The sequence below is a fragment of the Patagioenas fasciata genome, chromosome 5, assembly GCF_037038585.1.
Source record: "Patagioenas fasciata isolate bPatFas1 chromosome 5, bPatFas1.hap1, whole genome shotgun sequence".
NCBI classification, from domain to species: Eukaryota; Metazoa; Chordata; class Aves; order Columbiformes; family Columbidae; genus Patagioenas; species Patagioenas fasciata.
In genome coordinates this window covers 30,549,406-30,568,928 of record NC_092524.1, presented here as the reverse complement: position 1 = coordinate 30,568,928, position 19,523 = coordinate 30,549,406, and the positions used below count along the sequence as shown (strand labels likewise).

General features: G+C 43.3%; 1 protein-coding gene across 3 annotated transcripts in view; it reads right to left on the bottom strand.

Annotated features, from left to right (window-relative positions):
* Positions 1 to 19,523, bottom strand: part of TYRO3 (TYRO3 protein tyrosine kinase) — a 42,715-nt gene that overhangs the window by 10,421 nt on the left and 12,771 nt on the right. For all 3 annotated transcript variants that reach the window (XM_071809191.1, XM_065839206.2, XM_071809192.1), the window contains exons 5-13: positions 18,737 to 18,823; positions 14,969 to 15,084; positions 11,885 to 12,062; positions 11,250 to 11,392; positions 9,834 to 9,978; positions 5,460 to 5,589; positions 4,532 to 4,632; positions 3,363 to 3,458; positions 1,062 to 1,142 (exon numbers count right to left, since the gene is read on the bottom strand). In XM_071809191.1, the coding sequence (XP_071665292.1) occupies positions 1,062 to 1,142; positions 3,363 to 3,458; positions 4,532 to 4,632; positions 5,460 to 5,589; positions 9,834 to 9,978; positions 11,250 to 11,392; positions 11,885 to 12,062; positions 14,969 to 15,084; positions 18,737 to 18,823 (1,077 nt within the window). The remainder of the gene's footprint in view (positions 1 to 1,061; positions 1,143 to 3,362; positions 3,459 to 4,531; positions 4,633 to 5,459; positions 5,590 to 9,833; positions 9,979 to 11,249; positions 11,393 to 11,884; positions 12,063 to 14,968; positions 15,085 to 18,736; positions 18,824 to 19,523) is intronic.

Below are 19,523 nucleotides of genomic sequence, written 5' to 3'. Positions count from 1 at the left end.
CCCACTGCTGCTGCTGAATTTAGCAGGAGTCCTCCAGTCCTGCTGCAAGATCAGACTTAGACCTGTGAGGGAGCACTCACATTATCTGCTTTAGGTAAGTAATTTAAACATGGTTCAGAAGACAAAAGCAGGTTCCCTTTTTACAGTCAGAGAAAGGAAGGTGCCTCTGGAGGGTGACAGAGTTCCCGTTAGATGCCTGAAGGTAGACAATCTGACTTGCACAAAACAGCTTGCAAACTGATTAGATTTATTGTTGAAACTGGAGAAAATTATGGAACTTACACTAATGTTATTACAAACTGGTATTCTATGGCAGCCAGACTCAGCTCTAGAGATAAGCAAATGTGACTCTGCTTTAAGTCAATCACAGTTAATTTTTGCCTTACAGGCAACATGGGTGAAATAACATAGGTTAACATATATCTATCCATATACACACAAGCATACCTGCACATGCTTGATTTGGCTTATAGCTACCTATTAATTGCTTTTCTTGTTACAGACCTCTGCCTGATTAATGTGTTGTCCTTGTTATGCACACTCACCAAATGACAAATCAGAAGGGAGTTAGACGACTTGCTCAAATATGCCTGATGGAGATGAGTTAGCTATCGCTGCATTCAGCCCAAACACTCTTCTGTTTATCTAGGATATATGCTTGGAGGAATACAGTCATTCACTGCTGAATTACTGGGGCAAAGCAGACCTGTCTGAGCTGTCTATGCCACATGATGTAGTGCTGTGCTGAATGAAGAAACTGAATGAGATCCTCTATACACAGACGCTGTAGCTATGACTTGGTTTTGGTTGCACTCACCACATGCTAGGTGCTATACAAGCAACTAAGGTGGTACAGATCCTTACTTGAAGAGCTGTGATTCCACTACAAAAAGACTGACACAAAAAGGATGGGAGACAACATGGGTAAAGCAGCTGAGTAGGAAGCTCAGAGAGGAGTAAAGAGCGACAGGGGATGTTTGCTGGAGAAAACAACAGATAGCGTTTAATCTTTCCAAGCTCTCATCTCTTTAGGTACTTCAGGTAGCCCTGCTCCCACTTACCTTTCAGCATCTTCACTGCCACTTTCTGGAAAGAGCCATCATCTAACTTCAGTAGTGCCTCTCGAACTGACCCAAACTCCCCTGTGAAATGACCAGAGCACGCAGTGAGGAAACAGCTTCTTGTGAAGAAAGTATGATTCACAGCAGGTTCACTCCAGGGGTCACTGACAAAAAAAGCTGAATAACCATAAGAAATGCAGCTACCAACTTCATTTTTCATTCTGCAAGTTCCAGCCAGCAGCTTTCAGCATATGTGTGCCTAGAAGAGGCAGTACTACCAGTAGACAGGGGCTACTATGCTAGCAGTCCAGAAGGCAAGGGAAAACAAGAGGGAAAGAAACCAATCCTCCACCAGACTGACCATGCAGAATCAGAGTACGAGCTGGGATCCCAGGCAGACATTCCAGGGGAAGCCATATGGGGGATGAGGCTGAGAGAGGCTCTGGTCAGAGAGAAGGCTGTTAGTGAGTGCATGGGTTGGCTGAAGAAGCTCTCAGGGCTGACACCCACCAGAGCTGAGTAACAGTGCCAGGACAACCATTTAAGACACAATCAGGCCTTATCTCTCAAAACTCAGGGAATGGCTTCTATGAAATCACAGCTGACCAGACAAAACATAGAAGCCTATTTCTGTGTGCGAGATATGCTAATTCATGGGAGGAAGTGTTTACCCTGCTGTGCTCTCTAAGGGAGATAAGAGGAAATGCAACTGGCCAAACCCTCTTCAAATTATCTTAGCCTGAAGTGTTTTTATACCACAGTGTAACAGCCACTTTGCATTAGATCTGGCTCTAGATTTCCTCTCCCTATTTTTGTAACAGCTTAACTCGCCCCAAATGCATTGGTATGAGGAACTCGAACATGAGCAGTGGATCTGACCACAAAAGAGAAAAATGGGAAGGAGCAAAGGCATTTTGTGCTGCTTCTGTATTATGGAGCTGTTGCTCAGTTGCAGAGTCAGCAGAGCCCAAGATAACAGAATCATGCCATCTTATAACCTCTGTGCTGAGTGTAGGGTTGGGGAAATGGGGCTGACAACACCAAACCAGATCCTGCCAGCTACCATCCTCCCACCAAGGCCACGCCCAGGGGCCACAATGCAGCCCATTTCCAGTTTTTACGTGTCACAGGGACAGCTCAGAAGGGTTGAAGCCAGGCTCCCAGAAACTACCCAAGAGCTGACACTCACAAAAGCTGACACAGCTGTTTAATTATTTAGCATTGTTAAAGCCCTCTGAGATCTCTTGTGCAGGAAGGTCATCCTCTTGCTCTGAATGAAATGCATTTGTTCTGGGAGGGATGGAGGGGAAGAATGTTCCCAGTGGGAAAGAGTCAAAGAAAACTGCAATAGAATTAGTCTTATAAAGAAAAAGGAAGCCAAACACTTGAGCTTCCTTTTGCTTATGACCCCTGACTTATGCTCCACTCTTAGTTACAGGCTTTATTATTATATGTTTTCACTTAATTCTAGAGATCCTCTTCAGCCTGAGAAGTAGGAAGGATGATTTAATGATTAGCACACTGGCCTACCATTTGGGGAATTAAATTCAAACCCAACTTTTCACACAGAGTTTCTGGGGCAATCTTTTAGCTAAAGTTAAATGAGAAGCATCTCCACCTTTACTGGGGCCATCCCTCCTGACCTGAAATCCTCAGAGAAATGCTAGGAGCACCTGTGTGGGAGATCCAGTGGGAGATCTACAGTCAGAAGAGCTCCTATGGACCTACTTGAACTACTGTAGATAAATGTCAGCAAAATTCAATACCTGTTACAAATGTGCCTCTAGAAAAGTCCAAACTAAAATCTGGAGTCAAGCCACTCCAGATGTTGAGAATTAACTGAATTAACTTTTTTTTGAGGGGTTGGAATGTTTGAGGTAGATCATATCTGTCTCTGCATTGTCTCAGTTAAATACTTAACACATGCTTATGTAAATGGAAGGAATTCCATAGCACCACTTTGTTAGTAAAAAGAGAAGTTTAACTGAATATCCCTTTATTTAAAACTCTGAAAGAAATTCACACACCAGTGAATCAATAGTACTTTGGAAACCCGAGCATAGACTGCAGTGCATGACTCTGTAGAGCCATATTATAGGAAAGGCTTAGCAAATATCCTCTTAGTTATGCTAAACCTTTGAAATGTTTTATCCCAGCAGAAGGGCAAGTTCCATTTAAATTGCCATCCACAAGCAGAAGGAGAGAAAACAGGTTGCTCATAATTGCATCTCCCTGTTCAACAGTAAAGATAGCACAAGTGGGACTTTCAGTGTAAAGCCTTATTAAGTTTTTTGTTCTTACCCTTGCCCAGCATTCTTCCCAAAGTGAACTGCTGTTCCTGGATTAGAACATCTTTGAGTTTTGTCTTCAGCTCATCACTGATGCCTACACTCTCCACTGAAAAACAAACAAACAAACCCCAAAAAAACAATAAAGAGTCAAATAAGGGATACTTAAATATTCTTTCACAACATCAAGAATCACCTTTTCTAATCTCAATCTCAAATCCAATTCCCCTACTGTAAACAGGGAAACCTGAAAAACACAGAGGTTCCTTCCATGTCTTCTAGCCTCACCACAGACAAGAGGCAAGTAACTTTCAATCACAAGAAAATGTACCAACAGTATTGAAAGGGAGAGGGTATGATAACACCACCCTTAAACACACCAAGAGCAAAAGGAATACAGAATTACTGTAGATATTGCTGAGAAGACAAAATATCTAATCAGAAGGGACAGACAATGGTTCATACAGCTTCATGTAAGTTGATAGAGCTGCACCAGTTTTCAATGACTGGCTCTCAGACTATTTTAAGTACAGTAGAAGTCCCACGGTACCTGGCCAAGAGGGTAACACAATGTCCAAGAGTTTATGGTCACTAGATTTAATGGAGAGGCCTCTAAACCCAGGGGAGCAAAGTCAAAGATAGCTGGAGTACCACCCAAACCCAGCCATGCAGTGCTGCTCCAGGGAGCCATGCCCTTGCTAAACCAGGAGACAGAAATGGATCCTCCTAATGCTGGCCACTTGTGGGACTCAGTCTCCTGTTGGAGATGTTACTAATTCCAGGCCTCCCCACACCAAACAATTGGTTCATGCTTGTAGCACAACTCAGTACACTGAGTTTAAAGCATACTGCTAATATTGCTAAGCCATATTTATCTCACTGTTGCACAACACTACAGTTGAAGGAGTCCCTGTAGTGTGAAACTGGGCCAGGGGAGTGACAAATTTATGCCTTGCACTAATACACACAGTGACTGTAGCTGTAATTAGCAAGTGCTATGTAACTGGTACGGCAACAGCAGTTCTGGCCTTTCACCTCTACCACCCACAGTGTCTAAGCCTACCTGTACATTAGCTCATGTCCTTAATCCAAAAATATCAGTTTCAGTGAAGATGAAGAGGGAGCATGGTGTACACATGAACACAGCTTCTCAGGCACAATCACTCAGGTCATTTTACTTACGTGTTGCTTCAATGAGCTCTGGGCCTTCCCTATTGAAAGACCTGGCAGCTCTGAAGTGGACTGCTGGATCCCCTCTGCCAACCACACTGCCAAAGGCATGGCTAGAAGGTAGAAAAGACACACAGGGCCATGAATACATGGGCCGTTCACTTCTAAAAGGGTGTGCTGAACAGTATGGACAATTTCTCATGCCTTGACATATAAATACTACAGACTGTTTTGTTAAAGAGGGTGTAGCTGGAGAGGAGGAATGATGGGTGCTGAAGAACCTAGAGGGGGTTGGAGCCGTCTGAAAAAGGGGAATGACTTGTCATGAGTGCCTGGGAGAAGCTACAGGTTGGGGAAGGTTGCAAAGAATCACATAAACAGAGATGCTGCTATGAGAGGGAGGTCTGGGAGATTCTGAAAAGAATAGGAAACATGCTTGCAGCAGGGAGCAACACAAAGCCAAAGGGCAGAGGTGATGGAAAGGAGACTTTCGTAGGGATCCAGAGGGTTCTGGGTAGTCAGGAAGTCACAAGCAGCTGCTAGACTGAAAAGCAGCATGGGAGAAAGGGCCCAGCCCACAGGAACACAGAAAATTATTCACCTGTGGGTTTCTTCTCTTTGAATCTCTTAAGCAGCAGCACTGAGAACTTACACAACCACCTTGATCTAGTTTATATTTTCATATTCTAATAAAGCCCAGATATTGACATAGCATTTTTTTCTACTAGATTTTTTGTGTTCTCATTTTGAAGAAAAGGTAAAGCACTTTCCTGCTAGTCTCTAATACAGGGTCACCCATGAAATTGTGAAAAACAGTTATTCAAAGAAAGTGCCAAAAGTAATCAAGCCACAATGCTTTTTGAAAAATAATTGAGTCAGAAATCACACTGGAGGAGAAAGCAATGATCTCTCTAACCAGCACAAGGAGAACTTCTCTTACCCAAAACGGGTTTCCTTTCTTCTTTTTCGAAGGAGAATAAGAGCCAGGGCAACAGCAGTGACCAGAGCTGTGAGAATGCCCAGTGCCACAGGAACCCAGGATGTCCCATAAGGAGGTTGCCTTTGGCTACCTAGATGATGGAGAAATTACCAGTCAGGAAACAGAAAACTGTCAAAGGTAAACAGACCATACTGGGATATTTCTTCTGTTTGCTTTCAAATGGAAAAGCCATGCTGCTGGATCTGGTGTACACAGTGGATCATTGTACACTGGAATTTGGCATAATCAGCTACTCAGTCATCAGAAAAACAAGCTGTTTCACATGGCAAACACAGAGCGGATACGTCCACTTATCAGAAGCTATTCTTAGTTTTGAGCCTCAAGAAAGTCAAAGGTGCTGCTCCAGATTACACTACTTTACGTGAGCTCATGATCCGGGGTGCTGTAAATGGGAGTCTCAAGACAAAAAGGTTGCTTAATATGAGCATTTTCTGTGCAGGTTTCACATTGTCCTGCTTGAGGAAACCAGCAGAACTTTGACCAGGCTACACAGTGCTGCCTGAATGCCAACCTGATAGCATTTTGAAAGACAATACAGAAAGACAATTGCCTCATGGCAATCTGCTTGAAAACATTTACATATTCCCCCTCATCCCTCTCATAGGGAGAAGCACCCTGTGGGACTTAGTATTGGCTGTAACTTCCCAGTATTGTTGGTTCGTTGTAACTTCTCAGTGTGTCTCTACTAAAGAAAAGGTGAATTTTAAAAAACACCCTGTGAGACAAGAAATAAGTTAACCAGCATGCAGGTTCCAATTCCTGTCTAATATTTGCTCCCAAAATATGTATACTTTGGACTACAAACTGTCTACAGAAGAAATGGAAATTGTGCCAATCTGATTAAACTGCCAGAGAGGAAGATAAGCAATATGGTGATGAATAAAAGAATATTATCTATGCTTGGCAAACAGCAGATAAATTAATCCAGTTCCCTGAGAGATTTTTTTCTCCAAATACAATTACTAAAGCTTAAATGTGAACTTGAATGGGTTTATTAAAATCTAGGATAGCCCTCATACCTCCAAATTGCTTAAGAGCAAACAAGGACAGGTAACAGGTCCTCCTAAGCACTTCCTTCATCTTCATGCTCCCCTGCTCACCTTCCACAGTTGACTCTGCTTTACCAGAAGCTAAGGAAGAATCATCTTTGATGATACAAATAATCCTGTTATGTTATATGTCGTGAGAGTATAAGTAAGCCTGTCCTTGAAAGAGATGTTAGGTTAATGGGCTGAGATTTGTATGAACCTCTGTGTATGAACCACACAGATGTATGTGAAAAGGAGTCAGACACCCTGACTGGCAGAGCCCTGGCAGGTAAAAAAAGGCTTCTAAGGCTTGAATACTAGTTACTTCGTTGAGCTTTATCACCCAAGTTTTTAAAGAAACTATCGTCTAATAAACAGAGCTTTAGGAAAGAGAATTCTGGACCATCAAAGAAGCAGACTGGTACTTCTTCACTTGAAACAATTATTAGAGCTTTAGCACCTATTTTCTTATCTCCTTCTGTGACTCACATATTCTTTTCCCACCCAGAAGGCTTCATAGGCTCTGCAGTTTTATGATACTCCCTCCTGCTGCACCTTTTGACCTGGCCTTCAAGGCTGCTTATGAGGAGGGAGAGGGATCAGAAACAGAAGTGGAATGAAAATAAAACGAAAGGTAACTACAAATGGCTCCACAATTGCCAAGCCAATCACTTGGGCTGTTCCTGCCAGACAATCAGAGCAGAAACAATTAACAGCACTGATGTAAAAGGTCCTTTCTGATAGTTACCGATAAGGTTTCCTTCTCCCTAGGGTGAGGCAAATCTCTCTCAGTCTATTTTTCTAGTCTCTGTCTGCTAGCTGGCCTGGTGAGACAGCAGGGATTTAGGTCACATTCTGGGGGCTGTCTCCAAAACGAGAATGGATCAAAACAAACCAAAATTATTCTCCCTTTTCCTAAACTGCTAGGAATCAAGAGCCCATCCCACAGTTTATAACAAATAGGTCAGAAATAGAAATTAACACTGAAGTTCACTGCTTCTCCTCCTCTGCCCCACAGTGCCTTGCTTCCCACTCATGCCACGGAGCTAGAGAGGATGGCTGCAGTGCAAGTAAAGAATGGGTTGCCTGTCCTCCCCCAGCTCTTTTTCTCTCCCATCTCCTGTACCCCACTTTTTCAGCTGGCATAGGCCTTAACACTGCACAAGGCAGAGGGAAGACAGTACTATTAGATGAGCTTAAATGAGTATTTAGGAGTCATTGATGATGAGAGAACCCGTTTTATTCGTGTAGCAGGTTTATATCAAAAAGGTATGCAAAGAATGTAATCCAAGAGTCTTCTCCTACATAAGATCACAAAGATTATAGACAGGAAAAAGCTATTAGAACAGTCTGTTCCCCCTCTGCAATGAAAGAGCAAGGTTTCTATTGAGAATGTTTCTGAAAATATTAAACCCATCCTTGTTAATAGTGCACAAGATCTTGGCATAAGCAGGGTGGAGCTCCCACCAGCTTTGCTGTGATGACAAATAAGACTTAAAAGTTTCTGCAAGCTTAGTCATCCTTACTGCCGCACTGGGAGGTGGTCAGAAAACACTCCTGGCATTTCTCATATAAAGTAACCAGTGCCAGTTTGCTATTTTAGGAAAGGAAGCGACTTATATTTTCTACCAGGCCTGAAACAAAACTGCAGTCTTTCTGCAGCTCTGATGTTCAAGGCCTGTCAGTGTTTCCACAGCGAACCTTTATTTCCAGCCTATTATGCTTATGAAGAAGTATGTGTGCTTTCAGACAGCATTTGGCCAAAACAAGCATCGCTCCTGATGCTACTTTTTTGAAGTGGTTTGTAAATAAAATACAAGCAAACATGTTGTGCTTTCAGGATTATCCCATCACAGCTCCCTGTAAAATGTAAACTCTATACATTTTCTGGAGCTTCTTGCCAGTGCTGGCCATTTTCCAAATGGATCTTCTAGTCCTTTCAGGTACTCTTGTCTGTTTTGGATGCCACAGAAAATAACTGAGCAAAAAACAGGAGAAAAAAAATTGATGGAGCAAACACTCAACCTCCAGTAGAGTCAGCTCTGGACTCCTGCACCCCTTCACTCTGCTCTAAATAATTTGAGCCTGTGTGCTCACATGTAACCATCAGTACTGACTTCATCACAAGAACTAGGTTTCAAAGGGCCTTTCTTTGAGTAACATGCACATTAAAACCACCATTAGATGCACTACTGCAAGTAAGGCTACAGGTCTCTCCTGTTTGTTCTGCCTCTATCTCCCATCCCCTGCTTGCCTGGGAACCCCACTCTAGATTCCCCCTGCTATTCCTAAGTGCAGAGGGATCAGGAGGGATCAATGTTCATGTGATTCCTCAAAAGACACGTGGGTCAAGCAGAAAGCACCAGCAGATGTGTCAGCACCAGAGATTAGAGACTGCTGTCCCATCCTTCCAGGGGCACTGGGAACAAAACCTGAGGAGATTGTGGTATTTTTGCACAATCACACCTCTCTGACTTCTTATCAACAATGCATATTTTTATGCTGAACATCTTCCTCTTAGTTGTTTTACAGTTTCCTTGACAAGCAGCATTCTTCTCTCCCTTCTACCCACCTCCCCATATAACACCCTGCCCTGTTGCATGGCCTGACTCCCACTTCTCACTCACTGTGAAATACAAGCAGTGAGCAAACCAGTGCAGATGAGCCTAACTGCCCTTTAGCATGAGGAATATACTCCACACATGCATGTTCTTTGCTCTCAAGAAACCTTTCCACGTGGTACAGCTTCTGTACCATCATCTCCTCTTCTACCCAGAGCTCAGCTTTTCCATGGAGAGAGCTAGATTGGTTTAATGTAAACACATTCAGTAAAATAATTACAAAACTCCATGTGGCCATGGTTTATACGAGGCTCAACTGAAACTAGTCATGAACGGCTTCAAATTATATCAAAGAAGAGAACCTATGTTAGAGGAGTTTTCTGTCATATGTACTCTTGTAAATGTGCATGGCTTAAGCCTAAATGAAGGACTTCAAACCTTCATTTGCACCTTTTCTATTGTGTCTCTTCTTGCCCTGCTCTTCACTAAGCACAGCAAAAGCCCATTAAAGAAGACACTGTAGTGGCCAGAAGCTGGGTTTTTTTTATACCAGCTCTTTAAATATTATTTAATTTCTGCTCTGCTTGATGAAGTCTGCTGTTGTATAAAGCTACATGGCTCAGTCAGCTGTAAGCACTGAAAGGAGTAGAGTCAGAGAGAAACAGTAGTCCCAGCACTTGCGATTTTTTTTTCCCAAAACTGAAGGGACAGCTGTGGACACTCACCCATGACCTCCCGGGCTTCAAGCAGGAAGAGGTCACTCCAGGGCCCGCACCCTGCAGAGTTCAGCACACACACTCTGATGATCAGGTCTTTGAGAGGATTCCACGTGGTGAGATTAGCTTTTGTATCCTGCACAATCATCTCCCCCTGCGAGCAAACGGCAAAAAAATGTAAGCTTTCTTAAAGGAAATCTAGTCTAAGATTTCACTTTTAAAATTAAACCAAAACATTACTCTAAACTTCAGTGGTTCTATAAAAAGGGTTGGGTGTTGAGACTTCAGGGTCCTAATCCCAGTTAGGCTGTCATCTTGGTTTTCTCTTCTCAAAAATTGCTAATAGCTTCCTAGGGCATGGGAAAGATGTGAGGTTTAATGTTTTCCTCCTTTGAGGTCCTTCCATGAAAGTTGCCATAGAATTTTTTTTTTCTGCTATGAAAAGATACACCTCCTTCTTGTGGTTTAAACAGAAAGATGTGCTAACATCCAAGGGAGGAGTCTGTCTGTTTCAACTTGTTGACCAAACTCCAAATGGCTTCTGAATTTAATGGCAAGTTTCACTTAGGATGGCAAAGCCAACATATTTTCAACAATTTTGTGGATCTTCTTCATACACATCATCTGCAGTAAACCCATGAAGATTTGGCTGTCACCACTGACACAATGTAAATTCAATGGGATCTCAAGATATTATCATTCGAAGGCAATGGTGCTGACCTAGTACAAAATGGGTCATGCAAAAAAGGAAATAAGTCTTTTCCATCTACCTGTCTATTATTACAGGCTTGTTCACCATTAATAAGCACCAGCTAAACACATATTAAGAAGTGAGAAATCATAAGAAATGCTCTGAACTTCAAAGGCAGATAGACACCTGGGAAAGGTCAATGCTGAAGAACAAATAAAAAGCCTTCTACCTTGACAGGGTCCTTTCAACTCCCTACATATTGTAAATGAAATTAAATAATCAACAGCCTCCTTTCTGTATTTACAGTATAACTCATTCACTTGTTAAATATACTTTTGCTGCTAGGATTTGAAAAGCCAAGTCCCAGTCACAGGAGAGAAAAAGCCCAGATCCTGCACTGAGTTGCTCTTGCAAGAGCACTGGAAAGAGGCAGAGACAAACTGAATTCTCTCTATGCTGTCCTTGTTGCACAGGGAATGGCAGAGAACTTGTCTGTCCACAGACATTCAAATGAAGGAATTCTGAATAAGTCAGGAAGGGAGAAATGGGCCTAAATCTCGAAGTCAAATGCAGAGCTGTGGCAAAACAGAATAGATCCTCTTACACAAAAGCAATGCCAGCAATCTAGTCCCCTGGTATGGATAAGGAATGAGAGACCCTAACACCTAGAAAATTTAATATGAGCATTTTCCAACTCTGTGCCAAATGGCTCAGCTCCCTTCTCAATCTGTTACCTGAGTTACATTATCCTGAATCCATTCCAGCCTGTATCCCAGGACATTTTCTTTCAGCATGTCTGGAGCCACACCTTCCCACTCCAAAACCAGACCAGGATCTCTTTGGATAACATGGATATTTTGTGGGGTGCTGCTTGGAGCTGAAAGCAGAGAACAGAACACAATAACTCTGTGCAGGAAAATAAAGCACTATCCATACTGAAAATGGCTGAAGAGACAGTTTCACCCTCTTTCCTTGTATCAGCCAGAAGAGAGAGTGTGAAGGGAGAGAAGAACTTCTGCAAGCCACCAGCACTATGCTTACTTCAAGTGCAGAAGATAAGGTCGGTCAGTGTCTCTTGTCTCTTTGCGAGACGCCAAGAATCTCAGAGACCCAATGGGACATACGCCCAGCATGGAGAAGCTCATGGCTGGATCAGCTTGTGTATCACACATCATTGCTGTTAACCACATTTGACTGCACATTGTTATTTTAATCTTAGGTGTTAGGAGGCCCTTAGAGTGGACAAGCAACCTGACAGTATCACATTTCCTGCATTTCAGAATTAGCAAGGAGAAGTTCAATGAAGTTCATCATCGTCTCTTTTTCAGATTCAGAACTGCTTTCCTGTTCTCATCTGCTGTTTGCTTACCAAGCTCCAGGGTCTGGAAATAAACCCTGTCGGTGAACGGGGAGCTGCCCATCTCATTGCTGCACTGCACACGAACACTGTAGTTGGTGGAATGCTTCAGGCCTTGCACGACATAAGCAAAGGGGGGCACTGGGGTGACTTCAGTGGAGACCTCCTGGCCGTCTGTTGATTCAGCTACCTGTGTCAAGGGTAAAACAGAGAAGACTGTTACCCTATGCCTTATGACTAACAGGTCCAGAGGGATAAAAGTTCATTTAATGGTTAGTTTAGGAATGTGTAAGAACAGATATGGTACCAGTGCTGTTTATAATATGGAAAAGGGAGTTGTCAAACTAAGAATCATGAGCCATGCCTTAATTCGGTTTAAGTGACATCACTCTAACTCTGGCAGTACAACAATTTTCCACCAGCTGAAAATTTGGTTCCACATTTTAAAACATTTTCTTACTTATGTTACAAATTCTACAGTTGATTATTATTTCCTTTAAAGAACACCAAATGTGCATGTTGCTTTGAGTGCTAGCAGCTAGCTTCTGAGGCTTGTCTAAATTTGGGCAATGAGAACTGGTAGATTAACTTCCCTGTTGCTCAGTGTCACCTTTCTCTCAACTCCTTTTTCAGAAGTTTGTATATTTTGAGTTTTGTAGTGGATTAAAGACATGGTAGACACTGGTGGCTTGGTTCAACTAAACTGTTTCAAATTTAAACTGAAAAGAAACTTTTTACCACTCCTGCAACTGTTACCCACCTCCCATCCCCAGCCCAATCTGAACTTCTAAGCAACATGAATGTTGATTTAAATCTGATATCACTGTGTGCTTTTAATGAAAAGACAGATTCAGTGTTCCTGCTTTGTACCGACAATAGCAGAAATCACTGCATAGCTCTCAAGCTCAGCCTATCTTTCTTCCGGAGTGCATCTGAAATAGCAAAGCTGGGAGTATTGACAAAAGTAAAACACTCATGTGGACTTTGTATTCTCTATATAGCAGTCTTTCTCCCTTTCTCCCCGCCCTTCTGCTCATTCTCATGAACACTTTTGGCTAACTGATTTATTTGGCTAATAAAAAGGAAGGATCTCAAGCTTCCCTAACAGAAAAGCATATTGTTGTCATTATCAGTGTCATCCAAAGCAGGCAAAAAACAAGCAGACCTTTGTGTAAAACCCTGTCAGTTTGACGATATGTTTCTGCTCCACAGTCTGAAGAGTCTGGGCTCTTACATCTGCCCCGTTTATGCCCTGGAACACGGCTTGTGTTAACAGTGAGTAAACGCGGTGAGTCCCTACGCTGTCCCAGAAGCGAACCCGCCTGCATGAACACAGTGCTCTTGGGGCACCCGCTGCACTTCCTGAGTGCCAGAAAACGACAGCCAAGTTTCAATTCCCCCTTCTCTTTCTGGGAGGCTCCGATTAGAAGTGCAATCACGGGGAGCTGCAGCATGTGTGTTTTCACATGGAAATGTGGGTCAATGTCTCTCACAAAATCTCTCAGCATGGGAGATGGAGGAAGCACTGCTTTCTGTCACTAGAGGGTTATTGCCAAGTTACACTGCTCCCTGACCAAAACACAGCAACTTCGTCCTCCCCAAATAGAACAGAAAAGGCTTAGAAAAAGGGCGAGAGACTGCTGAGTGGACAGAAACTGAGCTGCTCTGATTCCACCTCTTTTCTACATGACCCATCCCCCCACCCCTGCTCCTGCCAAAAGTGAGAGGGGGAACTCAAAACCCAGGGTGATTAGCATTGCAGCATGCAAGCCAGGGAGAATAGGTTGTTCCAACTGAAGATAACTCACATTGTAAACCAGAGGAAGAAAACCATTTTGGATTGCGAACAAGAACAGAAGCAGCAACAAAATCCAGATATTGGGGCCAGCTATATTCAGGCATTCCTCTTGCCAGTGAGTTAAAACGAGATGATGGTTTCTTTCACTTATGAAACGGAATAAAAAAATCAAAGCGTGAAATCTCTGGTTTCCTCCCCAAATAAAAAGAGGACTGCAAGTAAATTACCTATGCTGCTTCCAGTATGCCTGGTGTTTATAATCCTTCTCTACATAGTTGGCAACACCCCACAGAAATTCCATTCCAGCTCACATTGCTGCTGTCATCAGGTAGGGAAAGCACAGGGGCCCAATATTCATACCTGGCAGACAAATCCATGGGGAACGTGCCTCCTAGCTGTATTTGCATGGCCTGCTTCAGGAATTGCCATTTCTTTTTGACACTCAGTTACCAGCAGTTTGATCTGATTTTATAGTTAAGTGTGCAATGCTAGAAACTCTGCCTGAGGTTGGACACATGTCATTATTCCCACAGACCTGAAGAAGCAGTCCAGCTTTTCAGAGATGTTGAGTACTCAGCACTAGATAGAGCTAAAGGATATGATCACCCTTGATTTTCTGAGCAGAAATGGTCATTGACAATGGAAAACCAATCAAGATTTAGAGGCAAGGCTTAAGGTTACTCTGAAACATGCAAACAGGCCTGACTTTGTATCAAAAAGCCCAATCTGTCTCCTGCCTCCATCATTCCCACCTTTCCTGTACAACATCCAATACTCTGCAAGCTCCTCATCCATTGGGCTCACGGGTATGTCCAGACCGCAGCATCTCCTCTGGCACTGCAGAGCACAGGGCTGAGCTGGCACTGGAGCCATGGGCTACTGCAGTGGAACAAGTTACCACGGGCCAGCTGCTCCACGCGAGCAGGACGCGCAAGCACCCTGCAGCCACCCAAGGGCACTTCCCACAGAGTGATACGTGCTTCACTGTGCTGCAGTGCCCCACTCTGCATGGAGTGGCTGCCACAGAGCAACCAATGGGGCAACTGGCTGGGAGGGAGAATGGGGCCAGTCTCAAATTCTCAACTGGACGCTTCATGCTTAAAAACAGCCTTGTTGTTCAGCACCTATTTATGCCCTCAGTTGCAACCTGCCAAACTTTCACGTTTTAAAACAGTAGAATAAGAATTCAAACACCGCTACAAAGCAGTTAGGAGAGCAAAATATGGTCGAAGCAGTGTCATGGCTCAGGGGAGACCCATTCTACATGCAGGGAAGGGGATGATCCAGAGGGGCCATACCTGAAGACTGCAAGAGTGGAGGGGTGCATGGCCATCAAATCCTGGCACCCAGACCACGCTGGCATTGCTGCTGGTTACTTGGCTTACAGTTACATTGAGAGGCGGGAGAGGCATGGCTACAAAGGAAACATAGAGACCTTTCAGCATGCACAGAACTGAGCAGGTATTCACATGAAAATGGCAGAGACTTGAGGCTAAAAGTTATGCAATGAAATGGTACAGTATCACATTTTTAAAGAGTCTCCCTGACTGCCATGAATGAAACTATTATAATTGAACAAGCTATTGGCATCTATTCTTTAATAGTCCAGCATACTTGCTTGATGTATACAGGCAGCAGTTGATACCTCTGATAGCAACACCAGTGTGTGATGTTTACACCTTGGCTACTCAGCCCCCTTCATAGCAATGCATGACCCAGCCCTGCTAACACAATCACCTGTGGACTGACATTGTGAACCAAATCAGGGCTTTAAAACCTCTCCCCTGGTCCAGCCCCCCAAAGCAGCTCTGCCAGCACCAGTGGAAGGGTGGTTTGCTGTAGTGAACCCAATACTCTGCAGCTAGATTTGAAGCTTCATGCTGTGAAAGTGCTGCCTCCAGGTGTCCACTACAAGCCCTTTTTGAAACACCCTGGGACAGAGCCTAGACTGAAAACTGCCTCCTTTAGATGTGGGATGAATAAACTCAGAAAACACTCTCTGTTTTATAGAGGGGAAACGGAGGCAAAGGGACTGCCTATGACATACCACACTACAAATTCAGGGCAGAGCCAGGAACAAAAATCAGGATTCCCAGACTGGCCATTAAATCAGATGTCTGTGCTTCCTAGCCCCACAAAACAGCACCAGAGTGCTGGCCCTCTACTCTCACTCTGACCAGACACCTCCATCACTGCAGGGCCCTCTAGCATCTTGTTGCATTAACCAGAGCAATTTGCCTTCCTTTTAGGATCCCTGATGCTTCCCTGTGACTCCAGATGCATCTTCTACTCTGCAGAGAGCACCTTTGTCTCTCACTGCACTGATGACAGCCACAATACTGCCTTCAGCATCTCCACAGGGCCAACTTGCAGGAGAAATGCTTAGACCAAAGTCCCCTCCCAGGTCTCTGCAGAGGGCCCAGGAGAGAGGATGGGGCAGGGAATAGATGGTGCCACAGATTAACCCCATAAAGCTTTTGTTACCTGGTTAACTAGTTACCAGGACTCAAGGCAGAGGCTGCCACCTGGATAAGAACAGTGTGTGTGTGTGAGGTGGGGTAGCAGAGCACAGATCAGGGATGGGAGATGGACAATGAGTTCATTGCGTTTCAGTGAATGGTTTCTGTGAGTTAACTTAGACATTCCTGTTTCTTGGTTTCTTTTCCTTTTGATGTTGGGTATTTATGTTTGTGAGCTCTTTTTTGGAGGGAAAAAAAGCTTGCTTTCACTGCTTACCTGGGTATCATCGAAATATTGCCCTTAAGTCTTTTGTAAACACACTTGTAACTTTTGGGTTTAGCAACATATGAGAAAAAATAACCAACTGCTACACATCCTCTCTGTACTGGAGACAGTCACTGAAGAGGGTCAGCTTGCAAGAAGCTTCCCCTAACTCTGCAGTTTGTAGAAGAGACAGATGCATTTCCCCATCAGGAGCTGCGAAAAACCTCTGGGCAGCTGCTCCCTGTTGTGCTCTGAAACACAGGATACAACCCTAAAAGTCCCAGCTACACACACAAAGGAGAGCAAAGCCAGTCTGAAAATGCGACCTCCAGTTTTAACACAGTGAGAGTTAACTTCCCCTGCGCTTGTAGAGTGGCTGGAACAATGGGGCTTTGTACACGGCTCGGGACTGTGGGCTACAATAACAGTAATTTTCTGCTTGGAGTACACCCAGCACATTGTGGGCACTACAGAGAATAGATAATGAACAACAACAGCAGCAAATAGGAAGAAATTGTAACAGTTTGTAAATGTCCTAGAAAAAATATTTGCCTGTGGAAACACAGAAGAAACAAATTGTTTAATAAATTGTAGAAAGACTTGAGAGTCCTTATTAGCAAACGGATCAGTGTAAGAGAGGAAGGCCCTGACCATGTATGGATGGACAACTACTCCCAAGAGTAATTTCATTGAAGTCTACATGTTCACAGCATCAAGGACTAAATAAACATTATCTGGGCCTGCTCCTGTCCCTGCTGATGTCCTTGTTAGGAGTTTTGCTTCAATTTTAGCAGGGGCTGTACCAGATTTTCAAAACTCTGCTCTTCAGAAAAGCCTCATCACTTCCTTAAGCTCAAAGCTGCTCCTTTAGACATACCTTTGAGGTATTACAGTTAGAACTTTTACAACTACAGTACTGGACTTGCTATTTAAAACCTGTTTTTTTATCTCTAGGACATGCCACATACTTGCTGAATCACTTAAACTTGCTCTTCCTCGGCTCTGAAAAGCGCATGTGTGTGCGCACACAAGTGTGTCCCAGATAGGTTGTGTAGATTTCATTAGCTGATGATTGACCCCTACGGAGCATTTTTGACTAAATGCAGCTGCTGGAAAACGTGAGAACTCTGAGGCCTTCAGGCCATTATCTTACAATGGTTGAAAAAAAAAAAATCTGTGTTACCATTAAAAAAAAAGAAAAGCTTGTTTATGCTAAATGTTATTTCAAATTATGGCTTGATGAGATTTTTTTTAAGCATAATAGCTTTGTGAACTAAACTCTATCCCAGGATAAAAATATCCATAGAAGATATGTTCCATAATAACTAATTCCCCTGCGTAAACAAGCCTTTAAGGCAACAACTCCAAACATTTTTAAATTAAGTTATAAATCTTACTAGTCCAGCATACTGCATTCTTGGCATAGCAGCAACCACAATGTCCTGAAGAAAAATACACTGTAAGAGCAGTAGGTCTACAGCTGGATTTTAAGGAATCCTTTAATGAATATTAGCTAATACAACTGTGAGTTCTGATACAGACATTAATGCTTGCTCTTATTCGTGCTGAGCAATAACCTACCACTTGGAACAAATTATTTTTGTGACATGCCTCTCCTGGAACTGATAATCATGTCATTAAATGCACATTAAAGCATGACTAAAAATTCAAATGCAGAAGCATTTCCACATGAAGAGGAAGGGAAGAGCTGATTGCTCTAGTTATCCCCATTTCAGTCACCTCTAGGAACAGAGGAAATGGGACATCAACTTAGGGACTTCCAAATGACAACTGGTCATGCAAAGGCTATGAATTATCTGTTTTGAATGAGTTTTTAAAAAGCAAAGAATTAACAAAATAAAATCCATAAAAACAGCGTGGCTGAGTAGACTTTACTGGCCACTGGTGATCACCTTCCTTGTCTTTTCTCAGCATCTAATGTGATGCCAATAGAAGCAAACAGAAGTAATGGCCTCTTTGGCTCTAACAAGACACATCTATCTCCAAGAAGGGAAGATCTCCCCAGCTACAGATTTATATCCAGCTTCATCCCTCACAAACAATTCGACTGCTCTGACTCTCTCCTTTTCAAGGAAAAAATGTTATTTGACATCACACTTCCATTCCTGAATCAGATATCGTTTATTTCCAACAGCCTGGGATATGGCCCTGTGTAGCAAGCAGGAGCTGCTGTTAGAGCATAAAGCATTGTTTCAACTGGGGAGAGCTCAACCAGTGCTGGTTGCTGGCAGCTTTGAGACAACCCCTTGCATTAAGAAGCCCGATTTTCCCTCCCCAAGAGCAAACCCAAGTCCCTTGCCCATTCTCTTGCACTCTCTCACCTTTAATTTGAACAGTAGCCGTCCGAGACGAAGACAATCCCTTTACGTTGTGAGCTTCGCAGGAGAAAACTGTGCTTTGATTAATACCTGGAGATCAGCCAAGAAAAGGAAAGGAAACACAAACAGCTATATAATCCATCCTCAACCTTCAGCAGAATTTCAGTTATGTGTGATAACCAGTTCAAACTGCACAGGCGATTGGAGGGCTGAGCTGGGTGCCAAACAAAGGCATGCGAATTTCAATGTAATTAATGTGCTAAACCACATTTTTAATGGCGAGAGTATGGTAATGTAGAAGAGCTTCCACAGGAGCTTCAGAAAGCACTGAAAAAGAAAGATGAATCCGGCAGAACAGCAGCTCACATTGCTCTATTAGTAGATGTCCACTTCTTACTTTCTGGTGAGCATCTTCGGAAGAAGGATTGTGCTAAACCATGTGCTTATACAATGCTCTGGACCTCAGTCTTCCACCTGAGCAACCACCATCTTCCAGCAGGGCTATAAGCCCAGGCAAACTTCCAACCAGACACTGCAGATTTCAAGCTAATGCCCACCTGTCCATCACCTCACACCAGACTTTCAAAGACATGCAAAGGAAGTGGGAGTAAAATGCTACCACACCAGCACAGAGGCACTTTCCAAAGGTGATGCAATGCAAATGAGGATTATGCTCCCTCCCTTCTGTGAGTGTCCATCCATCCCACAGGGTCTGAACATGGCATTAAACTGATCTCCAGCTGCTCCAAGATGCATACATATATTGCTAATTAATTAGAATTGAGACAGA